This window comes from Cotesia typhae, unplaced genomic scaffold (assembly GCF_013202065.1).
Source record: "Cotesia typhae breed Kobodo isofemale line unplaced genomic scaffold, CoteBio_Ctyphae scaffold_121, whole genome shotgun sequence".
Taxonomy (NCBI): domain Eukaryota; kingdom Metazoa; phylum Arthropoda; class Insecta; order Hymenoptera; family Braconidae; genus Cotesia; species Cotesia typhae.
The window spans coordinates 623201-639175 of NW_027423773.1; the positions used below are offsets into that span (position 1 = coordinate 623201).

The window sequence follows — 15975 nt, forward strand, 5'->3', positions numbered from 1 at the left end:
GACAAGTTAATGGTCATTAGCGTGGCGCAACTGTTTTAAATCTTCGCTGACGTCGGCTCTGAGAAACTTGAGGTGATTTAGGGTCGAGTAATATCCATCAAAGATATCCAACCAGACTAGTCGTTATCACTTTACTGCTTCCCTCCTTCGTTTCCTTCTTTACCCTTTTTATTTATCGACCTTTATTTTCCGTTTAGTACCTGTATTTTTTACTATTTTTATTAAATAAAATAAAAAATAAAAAATATATAAATTTTTGTTAGTAGTTTCTGCAAGTGAGAAAAAAAAAAGCCCCACGGCGCCGCCTAGCGGTACAATTAATAACTAATTTTTTTTAAATTAAATTAAGGAAAAAAATTACCAGTGAGTACACTTAAATAATAAATAAATAATTAAATAATAAATTATCCAAAATTTTCTGTCAAATAAATTTTGTACTGTAAATATTCTGGAAAATATTTACAAGGTATAAAACCTCCCTCCCTCCTTACTTATCGATTATTCTCCTACTTCTTCTTCTTCTTCTTCTAGCTTGTTTATCTCCTCAATTTTCTTAAATATTTTTAATACCGATAAAAAACCCGTCTAGACATTAATGGGGCAGGTTGTTAGCGAACATGAGTACCGTTGGCGTTAATTGCCTCCCCTTCGGTCCTCACGCATAAATAAAAGGAAATAACCGGGGTTTTATTTAGGAGCTCGTTAACCAGATCTAGTATTATTACCCAGCCGGTACTGCCGGCAAGACTAACCGCGGATTAATTCGCGGATCCTCAGGATCGTAAAATCGGAAATTGTTTAAATAAATTCTGGAGAACATAGCAAACAGCCGGTTCCGGGTGTTTGCAGATCCAGCACGAGCTATTGTCGACAGTCGATTGTCCAGGATGATACCATTGGTGAGTTTAAACGTTTGCTCAGCACTTGACCTCATCCCAAAGCAATGAGCTTGCATGTTTGATGTCCTCTTGACACTTTTTTTTTTTTTTTTAAATTGTTTTGAATTTTTTTAGAAATTCAAGTGGAAAATTAGTGGTCACTCGGTCAATTAACCAGATCACGGTGATCATCGGATTAGCATACTATTACCAAACTACGGACAGAGGACACCTCTGTAGTTGTTCCAAATTACGAGGAATACTCTCAGAAACTACCACCGAGGCTACAGACTACAGACTAACCGGGAAAACTTTCGCCTCATAACGTGTAATCTACCAAACGGTCCAAACTTTCAACGCGATTACCGAGTTCACTCATCATCCCCACCCTTTTATTCTCTCCTTCCCTTTCTCCTTCAACTGATCCAGAAAATTTTAGAAAATCCAGCGAAGAAAAATTTATCACCGAGAATGCATTTTATTTGGATTTTATCACCGCATTTAAATTCCACGGTGTAGACATATCTACGGGATGCTTTAATATTCAAAGTTTTGGGTGATGAAAATTTAATGGAGAAAAGAAAACTTTTTATATTTGCTTTGGAGGATAATAAAGAAAATCTATCAAGTGTTTTAGGATAAATAATAAAAAATAAAAGACCTGCACTGATATTTTTTAATTTATACAGCTTATAAAATGATAATAAGTAATGAAAAATTAAAAGGACCCGTCAATTAGATTGATATCTAAATAATCCATAGGTTATGGCTCTTGAAGGTTTCCCTCGGGACGAAAAAGAAATAGAAAGCATAGATTACGGCACCGGTCAATTACTTCTCTTGTTACGCTACCGTGGTGGGTGTACCGGGTTCGAATCCACATCAAAGCACTTTTGTCGACTCGCATTCCGGCGTCGTTGTATTTTTTAATAAAAATAACGAAATTGGGCAGCGGAAGGCGCAACAATGTAATTAAAAACCCTTTGATCAGAGTTTAAATAAAAACGTCAATTGTTAATGTTAGTATCGAGCTTCTTCTCAACCTTTTTCTCTTCCAATCCCGAAGAGTCCCGGAATATATATATATATATATATATATATATATATATATATATATATATATATATATATATTCGGCAAACTCAACCGAGAATAAAGGACGCTGTCATAATTGCCAACAGGTCATTTTTCATCTACAATATCTACGAACAAAGCTTCAACCTACTCATCATTAATCACCCATTTTTATTTATATTTATTATTCTCAGATACAGGCTCATTAGTCATTAGTCATTAGTCATTAATTATCTATTACGATAATTTATCGTCTGATTTTTAATAAATAATTACTTTTATGCAATAAAATAAATTTTTTTTTTTTTTTTTTTTTTCCCTAAAATTTTAGCACAAATTTCCTTCGTAAAAAAAGATGACCCATTTGATTAAAGCCGGAAAGTGAAATGTAGGCGGCTGAAGTTATACCAAAGACAGTAAAGGTTGTAGCAGCGAGAGCGAGCAGCTACGGCTGGAATAAAGTAATTTAATTTGGGAAATAGGTGCAAAGAGTACATAATATTTGGGATTAAAAAGCAATATACGAGGGGAGTAGCTTCGGATAATAATAAAGGAAAGACAACTCGCGTCGTATCAAGGAAAGGGCCACTGATGAAACCGAAAGTAATAGGCCAGACGGAGAATAGGTGGATATGGTGTTGTCCCAACAAGGCCTGGAATATCTTTGGGGCGAGGAAACGGAGAAACCTATTAGTATATACCAAGGGGATAAGAAACTATTTTGACTTATTCATTTTTATTAATTTCGGATCTTATCGAATTACCCTGTTAGCTTTTTCCGAAAAGGGTTCTATTCCTCTGTGTGATAGTTACTCCAGTAAATTTTGGCAAGTTCCCATCCAGCGGTTTCTAGATTGATGCTTCTCGTCTCCGCTCGGGTCTGCCCGGGATTGATTTGTAAGTTCCCGAGGTAAAATCGCTGGTGTGTCGAACTACCCTTGCTCGGGAAAAATAATCGAAACCGGGATGAGCCAGGCGTGAAATAGGTTAGGGCGAATTGAGAGCCGGGTAATTATTAGTGTCGATTTGTTGCCGAGATTCCGAGAATCCGATGGGGGCTCACCGGAGTCAGCCCCGGGCGCATTTATTTTTTATTTTACAGCTTAGAAATTTTTATTCAAAGCTCATATAAATTATCTCGATAAATAATAATAAAATTCTACATTGTTAGAATTGTTTTTTACTACTTTTAACAAATTATTGTTTATTATTTTATTTTAAAATTGTTACTCACATGTAATTTTTCGAAAACTCGATAAAAAAGCATCTCTCACTTGGCGACTACTCACGCAGTAATAACTCTCAAAAGCATTCTCAGTAATTTCAATAGAAGCTGATCAATAAAAAATATACATAAAAATATTTAAGTGCACGTTAGCCTGGTTCTATTCCAGCTTCCAGCATGTGTACCAGCTAGCACAATCCGTAATATATTTTGAGATTTCGTTCCATCATAAAACTCTTTGATCATCGACGTCGCCAGATAAAGCGAAATATTGCGCTATCAAGAGCTGAGAAATAATGCGATACTAAAACTTTTCATAAGGATGAATTTATTGTTCCCAAAGCACTCTCTGTTTGCCACTCCTTTTCTTCTCTAAATCTTATAAATAATTTAGTTTATATTTCATTTCATCAACCGACAATTACGCTTACCTTTAATAAAGGTCAATTTTTTCCGATAATTACCGAACTAACGAGACAAATTTTGGAATTATCACCGAGCATGACCTTTTCGTAGGTGACCCTTTCCTTTAAAAGGTCTCACGATTTATTTTAAATAAAAACAAGCTTGTCGGCGTCGGCGTCGGTGGTGATTCATTAATTTTATTTCTAAGATAATTAACGCCCCGTCAGCGGAATAAAAGCCTGGATGTATCTCTCGTGTGAAAGAGGAGCGAGCAAAGAGGCTAGGGAAGGGGGGGGGGGCGGTGTGAGAAAAAGGAGCAAAAGTGAGACCTTGTCACCCGTCACCTGATAAATCGTCCCGAGGTATTCACGACGGCCCGAGTCTTTTCGTTATTTTATCATTTTTCGAGGCATAACAAATGACAAGCTCCATTCATCCCCACCACTTTGCTGTTTATATATTTATTTTTAAACATAAAAAGGACAATTAAACTGTAACATCCTTGCACTTGATGAGTTAGCACAATCAGAGGATCGATTAGTAACGTCCTGTTGTGTTTCCACAGTTCGGTGCTTAGCGTTACAGATAATCGATCTATTACTATCAGCCGCAGCACCTACCCCCCCCCCCCCTTACTCTTGACTCCCACGGCATGGATATGTATATATTATGACATGATTGGTATTGACAATCGCAAGTGTCCGTGACGTTGACATCTACATTATTTATTCATTCGTCACAAGGTTTCAGCAGTTGCAATACTTTGATTGCTTCGACGCCTGCTTTATTATTATCGTTATCGAATTATTATTAACAATTACTTAATGGATTCAGATATTTTGGTTATTTTTTAGAGTTATAAACACCTAAAATAACGTTTGTCGCTATTTAACTCTAGTAACGCCCCTTAACAACATTAGTAACGCCCCTTGAGTTACCATAGCAACAATCATCTACATTTACCACTCCTCCTTTTAATTTAAGATATTTTGGTTATTTTTTGAAGGTTTAAATACCTTAAAACAACGCCCCTAATGTTTGTTGCTAAGTATCGTTGAACACGCCCCTTAGCAACCTTAGTAACGCCCCTTAGCAACATTAGACACGCCCCCCCCCCCGGCCCCTGAGTTACCCTAGCAACCAAAATCCACATAAACCACTCTCCCTTTCAATTTAATCAAATAAAACCCTACTAGAATAATTCTACGGCAAGATAAAGAGCTTACGCGTGTGAATAGAAGAGTAATCGAAAGCGTGAATGGATCCTGATAGTATTTAAAGGATTTATCCTAAGCAAATTGGCAACCTAACTTGTTTAACGGTATTTGATTGGTTGCAAACTTTACTAGAGAAATGTACATCTACCTATTGCTATTGAATTTATCATACGTATATTAAGTTAGAAATGAATCGCTCACCTTGAGTGTAATTCATGTCCGGCACTCCTCCCAGGAGTTTCTAGTCCTCGTGCCACATCTGGAACAAAAAAAAAAAAAAAAAAATACGTTTCAACATGACAAATTAGTTTAATTAGAGGAACTCGATAGTCATGAAAGTTATTGACCGCAATTGCATTTTGCTGGACGGTCAAATAGTTTCCTAGTGAATAGTTTAACCAACTAATTTACTCCTATAGAGAATTTTAAGTCTCACCACCAATTGACTTTTTTTTTTTTTTTTTTTTTTTTAATAATAATGATAACTTTTTTATCGAAAAAAAAAAAAATTAGCAATAATTATTTAAAAAAAAAAAAAAATACAAGACTCTTGTCATAAAATGGTGATGTAATCGTTATTATAGGATCTTTAGTCTTCCTCGAGAGGATATCATGAGGAAAATATCGATGTGTAAGGCACAGAGTGGATGCAGAATATTGAGTTTACATTATCTGCCTGGGGTGTCGTTAAAATTACGATATTACGATATTGGTGCAGTATCGATACCGGTGGCGCTCAAGAACATACTTAGCATAAAAAAAATTCAGCAAACATCCCTTCTTTTGCTAGCTACTTATGCCCAAAATTTAAATACCCCTTGACAATTCAAATTTTAAAAATTCACTCAATAAATTCGTTAATTAACAAAACTATGAATATTTAGTATTTTCATAAAAATTCAATTTTTATCCTCTTTCCTTTATTCTTACTCTCGGACCATCGGAATCTTTAATAACCACCAGAATAAGAATAAAATATGAAGAATCCGTATCGATTTTTTTGCTATAAGGGTGCTCCGTGAATTGATTATCTGGCTAGAGTCCAACTGTCATGATCTGTTGAGATAAAAATTCCGTATGCAGGCTTGTGCCTTCAATAAACCCATATTGACCATCACACCCCCCTTAACAGTCATCACATTCTTTTTGGTGGTAATGTAATGATAATAATGGTCATAACTCGTCAAATATAGACTTTAATAAAAAATCTAAAGGGATATTTTTTTATAAATTTAAATATTTAATAATTTTTGTTCAAAATTTGAAGTAATTATTTTTAAATTTCTGCACTGGCATAAAAATTTATTACGGAGTAATAAATTGATTTAGTAAAAAAATTTTTTTTATTCATTAATATTATTTGTTGGATTTTTTTATTCTAAATAAATTATATTAATATAATTATTAAATATAACTAATAGTAATTTATATATTTAGCGGCACGAAAAGGTTAAAGAGTGGTTGTTGTGTTAGGAGAAAAGTAGGAACAATGTCGAGGTGAGGATGTGAGTGTCGAGATCGAAATTCAAAAGTAAAGGGAATAAAGAGTACGCCAGTGGAGAGATGGTTGTGTTGAGACAATGCCAGATAAAGGAAAGAGGATAGTAAAGAGTAAAGATGAGAATAAGCTCTCTTGAGTCAGAGCCACTAGTATACCTCGCAAAACAATATATGTGTGTATATTTATATATAACCCCGGCACCTTTGAATAATAAATAGGAGAAAGAGAGAGAGAGAGAGAGAGAGAGAGAGAGAGAGAGAGAGAGAGAGAGAGAGAGAGAGAGAGAGAGAAGGGCGCTGTAATTACTGAATTATGTCAGTCACCTATTACTACAGTAAGCACAGGAGTGCCGAGAGGTTGAAGCTGGGAGCTTCCAGCACAAATGCACTTGTTGACATGACCTCCTTGCATTGCCTCTGATACTATTCTCGACTATTATTCTCTAATGCTCAGCACCTTCTCTACCTTCTCTACCTTCTGTACCTTCTGTACCTTCTGTGCCCTCTGTACCAACCTCTATGGCTGTTGTTCTATATTATTGTTGTATTCAAGCACCCGATAAACTAGACGTCGAGAGAAGAGACGCCTCACTAACTTCTATTGTTTATAAATATCCTCTCTATTATTTTGTTTAATTATCTGGTGATTGAGCACCTCTCGAATCATCATTCTCCAAGGACAAATAGATATATAAATACGTCATTTGATTTTTTCTTAAACGTCAATACGTATTAATAATAATAATAATAATAATAAATACACCAGTGACAAAAATTAAAGAATAGAAAAAAAAAATTCAAAATTTTTCGCTGATTTTCAACTAGCTGTAACTCCGACGAAAAAAATCGTACAGCAAAAAAAAAATTAAAGCAAATTGTAGCTCCAAGTGTCTAGTTTTCAAATATGACCATGAAAATTTTTTATCATGTTCTTCGGGTCTGGAGAAATCCCAAGAAAACTACAAAAAAAAAAATTTTACAAATTTTTTCTCGTCTTAAAAAAATTCCACGGGCTTTAAAAAAATTTTTTCCATTGTTTCGCTGAAAAAGCATTTTTAGATAATTTAATGCCCTTCAATTTGACGTAATCAAAAAGCCTGTACGATGATTTGCCGCGGAGTTATCGTCAGTCAAAGCAAAAAAGTACTTTTTCACTTTGACAATCAATAACTCTGGAAATAATGATCGTATAAGAAATTTAAGGACGGTTTTAAAAACTACAGTATATTCTCTGTAAGGTACTGTGGATAACTTTTGTCAAAAAAATTTTTTTTAAATTGAAAACTTTAACTGAAAAAACGACAAAAATTCAAATAATTAAGGATATTTGGATAACTTGGTATAACTTTGGATAAAGTGAATGAACAAAGGATATTGTTGGTAATTTTTCAACCTCCCCTAAGTGTCCCCTAAAATCCCTGAAAAATTTAAAGCGCTGGAATTTTTTTTTCATAGTGCTCTGAAGCTTCAAATTTTTTATTTTTGCAAAAATCACCATTGTGAGTAATTTTTTTTATTTTTTCAATGAAAAAAAAATTTTTTTCTCAAAATTCTTAATTATTATTTTAAATATTAAATTATATTAGTAAATATGATTAAAAATTAAATAAAAAAATAATCAATAATTGTAACTATAAAAATAAATCATGTGTATCAGTTACCGTGACAATGTACTTGATAGGTTGCTCATGATCGGTAGGATTTAAGACATGAATCTGCAGTGATGACCCTCCATAATCCCTCCCACACAAACAAAGAGACTCGGAACACCAGAAGCCCCCTAGTAAAAGGTGTCAGTTGCAATCTAGCATATTATCTGGGTATATATCTGTGGTCTATCGCAGCTTAACGTCAAAAACAATAATTCCAAGTTAATCTTGTATCTCCTCGTCAATATCTTATTTCCGACTTGTTGGTTTTTTTTAAAAAAAAAAATCTAAAAAAAAATTGCAAAGCCAAACCAAGCAACAGGAAAGGAATTAAATATCATACACCGGTAATATATTCAATAATAATCAGAAATACTTATCTCGGTATGAATATAAGTCGCTGGCGAGGTTAACCCTCTGTCGAAAGATCTACCATTGGCCATCCACCATCCAGAGAGTATAAAGGAGTTTAATGTAAAAATTCTTGAAAGTGGGATCTCTTTTGGATCTATAGATACAGATAGGCACCCTGGTCATGCATTTGCAAATAAGTTACGAGTCTTTCTCCCGCTACTATTATATGTCCTCGGCTACATTGCTTTGGTGGCCACGAGCACAAAGCGGGTGACCAAGATAACATTTATCCGAGCAACAAACCTAGTCTTGCATTCTTCTGACCAGATATTGATCTTTGAATATCACGAGCATTCGAGCTGGGTTTATCAACACTCAGCGATGCCAACTAAATGTTTTTTATACTGAAAAAAAAATTTTTTTATATATTTAATAATTAAAAAATATAATAAAATTAAAATCAAAAATAAAAATTGTTTAAATTTTGATCCTACCATTTATAATAATAATAATAATAATAATAATAATAATAATAAAATTTTTTTGTAAGGCGCACCTGTCCTCGAATGTGAAAATCCAACTGCGGATAATGGAAATGTCGCAGCGACGTTAGGAAAGAATACAGATACCATTCAAGATTTCCCGTCTTACTCGAACAATACGTCAAGCTTTCAGTGACGAGCCAGAAGCTTCCGATGTAAATGCATATGTATGCACTTTAGAGTAAAAAAAATGACGAAAAAAAGAATATTTTAAAAAGAGGAAAAACCCGAGAAAGAGTGAACAAATCCAATACGGATGGGAAAAAAAAAAAAAAAAAAAAAAGCGCGTCAAGTATCTGCAATATTTATATTTAAGGTCCCGAGAAAGCTTTTCATCGGCGCATAAATTATTGGTCGAGGTTGCACATCCTCTTTCTCCTTTTTGGAGTTTTCCGGTGCTTGTAAACTCACCCAGGGGAGCCGAACAAACACACGGGACATTTCGTAGACTATTTGACTTTGATAATTCGGAATTAACTCGAGTGTAAAAGTTCCTGCTCGGTATACTCCTGCCGTGTAATTAATAGATTTTGTGTTTATAACAAGATGAACGTCATAGCAAGTTATCTTCTCTCAGCGCTAACGAGACCAAATTAGCAGCTCATCGGCGTCAGTTTAGTCTCCTTGTTCCTACTAACTGGGGTGATCCTCACACACCCTCACACCCTCACACCCTCACACCCTCACACTTGAACCACTCGTGAGTCCTGTGTCCGTACGTCGACGCTGTTTGCGGTCAAGAATACAAATTTGTCGGGAACGTTAACTATTACCCAGTTCAACTGCGTCTCAGTCCTCTGCGACGTCAAACTTTCCCACCTGATTCTACCAATGAGCTTAACGGATCGTTAATTTTACTTTATACGCTAACGAACGCTTTAATTACGACTCCCTGTAGACTTCTTTTACTCTTGAGGCTTGTTCATTTTTTTTTTTTTTTGACAATCATCCGAGATTATTGTTGATTTAATCACTTGCATAGGGATCAATCATGGGCTCAGTAGTCACAAATGAGCCACAAGTGGCTAATTTTCCTTTACATTTTTTTATAATAAGTTTTTAGTCATGTGGGCTCAGTCAATTATCTATTCAATAGACTCTTTGGGCTCAATCAATCAGAAAATTGACTCATTGGGATCAATTAATCATAATAATTGGCTCCTGGGATCAATAATTGCCTAATATAATGCCTTATTATTAATGTTTAATTCCTAATATTTAATCATCAATGGGCTCAATAAATTATAAAATTGACTCTTTGGGATCAGTTACTACTAAAATTTAAAATTCCTACCGATTTGCCAGGACCTAAATTTTTCTTGGCAATTATTCACCCTTTAGGTCTAAAGTCTGGAGCGGTTGATTCACCATCCGTAGCGTCCTCATCTATCATTCCCCAGCACACACCGGATAATTGAGCATGTGGAGAAACGCTTGACGCCTGGATCTCCTCCGCAGATGCTCCGGTGAATTACATCCTTGATATTACAGGTACTTTAATTCCACCCTTATTATTTCGCGGATTCCGACTTCTGAAACTGTTAATGTTCACCTCGATTTATTAACCGTCTAATGATCTAATAATTAAATCATACCAACTCATTTAGAGTTCAAGTCATCTCTCTCCCTCTCCCCTCTAGGTTTTGAGCCATGAGAATAAATAAAATGAGGGCGATATTTAATTCACTAGATGAAATAATTCGCGCCACGTCGGATATTCAATCTTAGCAAAAGCCACGTACCAGGGAGTGTTGGTTTTTATGGCGCCCATTGCCATCGAACCGTCCAAGGTACAAGTAGCTAAAGGAAAGGTCCTGAGGAGTAATGAGAAAAAAGCTAACGCGTAAAAGGATCTGAAGAGCATATATACACTTTATAAGAAAAATATACCCTATAATTCACCCAACGCCCACCGACATAACACTGCTACTACTGTTACAATAACACTCTCCGATATTTTCTTCCGTGTTTTATCCTGTATCGTTGACTGAGTATAACATTTTTGAGATCGCCTGTATTTTTTTTTTTTTTTTTTTTTTTATAAATTTTATTAAATTTTAATTTTAATATATATTTATTAAAAATTGAAAAATGATTTATTAAATACTAAGTAATAAATTAAATCAGTAAAATAGAATCAAAGAGAGCACTCTAATTAATTCAATACACTCGGTTTTATTTAATCCGGTTAGCGAAAAAATAAGAAAATAAAAAATAAAAAATTAAAAATCTCATTAAAAATAATAATTTGGGCATTGCCAAAATGAAAGTAGTTTCTAATAGAAGGTAGAGAAACTAGATAAAGCGTAACAGCTATCCTCCCTGCGGTTAGAATATTGGAATGAAAGAGTCGAAGAGAGTATAGAGTGTATAAAAAAAGAAGCCGAGTGACGAATAGGATGAATGGGGTACATTCAAAAAATGCTAGGATAAAAAAAAAAAAAAAAAAAAAAAAATAGTATCCTCTCGATAGTTCTGGATCCACCGACCGTTGATGTATGAACCCCGCCTGCAGCCCCAATAAATTAAATCCTCTTTCCTTTTTCGGGGCAGGCGTTAATTCTGTTACCGTCCCGTTTCTGAAACTTTAATATATATATATATATATATATATATATATATATATATTTTTTTATCCTTTATCCTGGAACTGGAGAAGAGGAAGAAAGAAGAAGAAGGATCATTGCTTGAATTTAAATAGTTATTTTTATCATCGTGAGCCAATGAGAGGCGGAGGGGGGAGGGGGATGAAAGCCCGGGTGATGATTAATTGGTGATTGGCCGTGAGGTTTATCCACTGGCACAGCGTCTCGTGAGCCAGATGAGCCCGGATAGACATACACCCGGTTAAGCTCGTGGATAACCAGCAACGTTCAGATCCACTCGATTCATACCTATCTTCTATCTTCTATCTGCTATCTGCTATCTTCTCTACAGATCCGAAAAAATTAAAGCCGCATCAAAAGCCATTGATGTATAATTACATCCCAGTAAATTCTACGATATATCCTGGTTTTACTCGCTTGGAAGTAATGCCTATTACTATTGCGTTATGCTCTATTTTCAAAGCTAAACAGTCGAATTATTACAATTCAATTATTATTATTATTATTATTATTATTATTATTATTATTATTGTTTATATTATTAAAAAAATAAGAGAAATTTCGTCTCCATGATAAGGCTGCATTAAAAAATTAGAAATGACCTTGTATCTCGTGAACTATTGACATTTTTTTAAATCTAAGCTCATCCTGACATTACACTCATCAAGACCTTTCATTTGAGTACCCACATCAATTTTTTTTATACACTAGTCACAAAAATTAAGGGATATAAAAAAAATTCCAAATTTTTTGGTGATTTTCAGCGAGCTGTAACTCCGAGGAAAATGATCGCACAGAAAAAAAAAAAAAAAAAAGCAAATTGTAGCTCCAAGTGTCTAGTTTTTAGATATGACCATGGAAATTTCTTGTCATCGTCAGGTCTGGAGAAATCCTAAGAAAACTACTAAAAAAAAATTTTTCGAAATTTTTTTTCGTCTTAAAAAAGGTCTACGGGCTTCAAAAAAATTTTTTTGATTGTTTCGTTTAAAAGCTCTTTTAGTAAATTTAATACCCTTTTATTTGACGTAATCAAAAAAGCCTGTACGATAATTTGCCGCGGAGTTATCGTCAATCAAAGCAAAAAAGGTTTTTTTGACTTTGGAAATCAATAACTCTGGAAATAATGACCGTATAGGAAATCGAAGGAGGGTTTTGAAAACTACACAATATTCTCTATAAGAGAACGTAAACCGCTTTTGAAGAAAAAAATTTTTTGAATTGAAAACTCGGACTGAAAAAAGACAAAAATTCGCATAATTAAGGATATTTGGATAACTTGGTATAACTTTGGATAAAATGGATGAACGAAGGATATCGTTGGTAATTTTTAACTTCAAAGTGTCCCCTAAAATCCCTAAGAAATTCAAAGCGCTGCGATTTTTTGTTCATAGTGCCCAGAAGCTTCAAATTCTGTGTTTTCGCAAAAATCACCATTATGAGCAATTTTGTGATTTTTATTCATTTTTCCATTGAAAAAAATTTTTTTCAAAATTCTTTATTTTTCGATCAACGAGATTGATTTTTCAAGAAATTTGAAAAAAAAATTTCAATTTTTTCGAAATTTTCTCAATTTTTTCGACTGTTGTTTTACCGCCGGCATTAGCGTTACCCAAAGCGTACCACGTGGAGGTTGCTCGGTCGGATTTACGCTTCTCACACACACGTGTGTGTGTGTGTGTGTGTGTGTGTGTGTGTGTGTGTGTGTGTGTGTGTGTGTCTTTGTCTGCGTGTTTGTCTGTTTGCAGCTGCCGAATGACCTCTGTACGCACGGCAGTAACTGCTCAGTACCGTGTATTGCCACCTCTGTTCTGAATCACAGCTCGTAAACGCTCTTGCATGTTGATGCATCGTCGAATATGACGTTGCGAAATTCCTTGCCAACAACATAACAACGCTTGAGTCAACTGATGAAGATTGTGCAGTTGCGGATAGTCTCGCCGCAATCGACGCCCAAGCATGTCCCAAACATGCTCAATTGGGTTCAAATCAGGACTCATCGCTGGATGATTAAGCGTTGTTACGTTGTTGGCGCGGAGAAAAGTTCGCGTACGAACTGCAGTGTGAGGACGAGCATTATCCTGCATCAAAATGAACGGTCTTGCCCCCATGCGTGTGCGCATAGGCAGGACGTGTGGCTCCAGAATTTCGTCGACGTACCTATCGGCAGTCAACGTCCCACGAACGATGACCAACGGGGTTCTGGTATTGAAGGACACGCCTGCCCACACCATGACTGATCCACCATTGAAAGCTGTAACTGGTCTCGTAAAACCATCCCGATCTCGTTCTCCACGACGGCGCCAAACGAGAGATCGTCTATCGCTGCCATGAAGACAAAATCGAGATTCGTCAGTCCATAATACACTGGTCCACTGTCTACGACCCCAATGGTGATGATCATGAGCATAGGCCAATCGGGCTCGGCGATGTCGTGGAGTGAGCATAGGCACGCGATTTGCGCGTCTAGCGCGTAGTCCTTGCTCTCGAAAGCGATTTCGAACCGTCGATGCCGATATGTGTTGTTGGGGAGGACGTTGTCGACGATTGCGAAATTGATGAGCGATCGTGTGGGCATGCGCAGTAGGGTTTCGACGAGCTTCTCGAATGATAGCTCGATCATCACGCTCGGTAGTGATTCGTAGTCTACCTTGACCCGGACGACGATCGTAACTTTGAGTCGCGTTAAATCGGGCATAGGCCCGACTGATAACGGACTGGCTCACTCCCATAGAAGCTGCTACTTCCACCTGACTGTAGCCCTCTTGAAGGAGGGTAACAATGCGAGCCACATCTGTGGCAGCTAAATGTCGACGAGGCATATCAAAAGGTGCTTATCAAAGAAAAGCTTACATAAAATTCACGTAAGGAATTTAGGCTAAAAAGAAAACGTAAAATTCAAGTTTTGTGTGAGGAAAAGCCGAACTCCGCGGGGGTATATCAATTTGTTTTTATTGAATTTTTAAAATGAGATTTAAAACTAAGGCAGTTGTAGCGGACAGAAAAAATTGAGTTAATTTTTTTAATAATAGTGAAGCATTCTGAAGACGATAAAAAAAAAAATTAAAAAAAAATTTTTGATAAAAAAATTTCGAAAAAATTGAAAATTTTTTTTTTTTTTTTTCAAATTTCTTGAAAAATCAATCTCTTTGATCGAAAAAATAAAGAATTTTGAAAAAAATTTTTTTCAATGGAAAAATGAATAAAAATCACAAAATTGCTCATAATGGTGATTTTTGCGAAAACACAGAATTTGAAGCTTCTGGGCACTATGAACAAAAAATCGCAGCGCTTTGAATTTCTTAGGGATTTTAGGGGACACTTTGAAGTTAAAAATTACCAACGATATCCTTCGTTCATCCATTTTATCCAAAGTTATACCAAGTTATCCAAATATCCTTAATTATGCGAATTTTTGTCTTTTTTCAGTCCGAGTTTTCAATTCAAAAAAAATTTTTTTCTTCAAAAGCGGTTTACGTTCTCTTATAGAGAATATTGTGTAGTTTTCAAAACCCTCCTTCGATTTCCTATACGGTCATTATTTCCAGAGTTATTGATTTCCAAAGTCAAAAAAAACCTTTTTGCTTTGATTGACGATAACTCCGCGGCAAATTATCGTACAGGCTTTTTTGATTACGTCAAATTAAAGGGTTTTAAATTTACTAAAAAAGCTTTTAAACGAAACAATCGAAAAAATTTTTTTGAAGCCCGTAGACCTTTTTTAAGACGAAAAAAAATTTCGAAAAATTTTTTTTCAGTAGTTTTCTTAGGATTTCTCCAGACCTGACGATGACAAGAAATTTCCATGGTCATATCTAAAAACTAGACACTTGGAGCTACAATTTGCTTTTTTTTTTTTTTTTCTGTGCGATCATTTTCCTCGGAGTTACAGCTCGCTGAAAATCACCAAAAATTTGGAATTTTTTTATATCCCTTAATTTTTGTGACTAGTGTATATTTTATATATTTATATATATATATATATATATATATATATATATATATATATATATATATATATATATATATATATATATATATTTATATATGAAAAATATATTAAAAATGCAAGTGGGTATTCAAATGAAAGCTTTTGATGATTGTAACATCAAGATGAGCTTATATTTTTAAAAATGTCAATATTTAAGAAAATACAGTGAAAATAATGATAATAATATTATTTAAAAATAATAATATAAAAGCTTAAAATGATAAACTTATATTATTTTTATTTAAAGTGATATACCTCAAAGGTTATCAATATGTATTCAATTTAAAAAATGTGGCTTCTTAAGTCTGGGGGATCTTACCGTAATTTCCCTTATTGAGAGACTCGCCTCTATCCATAAACATTCTCCTCCACCAATCCGGCTTAATACTGTCTGGTGTCCACTGTCCACTCTCAATAAATAATTTAAGTCCCTCATAATCTCAAAACTCAATCATTAATTTCTTAGAAATAAAAAATTTTAAATACGAAAATAAATTAATACACAATTCAAGGGTCGATCGATCATCGTTAGTATTT

The 15975-nt window shown here is 34.8% G+C and overlaps 1 protein-coding gene across 3 annotated transcripts in view; it reads right to left on the reverse strand.

Moving 5' to 3' along the window:
- Ten-m (teneurin transmembrane protein Ten-m) overlaps positions 1 to 15975 on the reverse strand; it is a 125661-nt gene that overhangs the window by 76104 nt on the left and 33582 nt on the right. For 2 of the 3 annotated variants that reach the window (XM_074253076.1, XM_074253075.1), the window contains exons 2-3: positions 7961 to 8706; positions 5001 to 5058 (exon numbers count right to left, since the gene is read on the reverse strand). In XM_074253076.1, coding sequence (XP_074109177.1) covers positions 5001 to 5016 — 16 coding nt within the window. In that variant the 5' untranslated portion in view covers positions 5017 to 5058; positions 7961 to 8706. The remainder of the gene's footprint in view (positions 1 to 5000; positions 5059 to 7960; positions 8707 to 15975) is intronic. The other variant, XM_074253077.1, reaches the window with a different exon arrangement.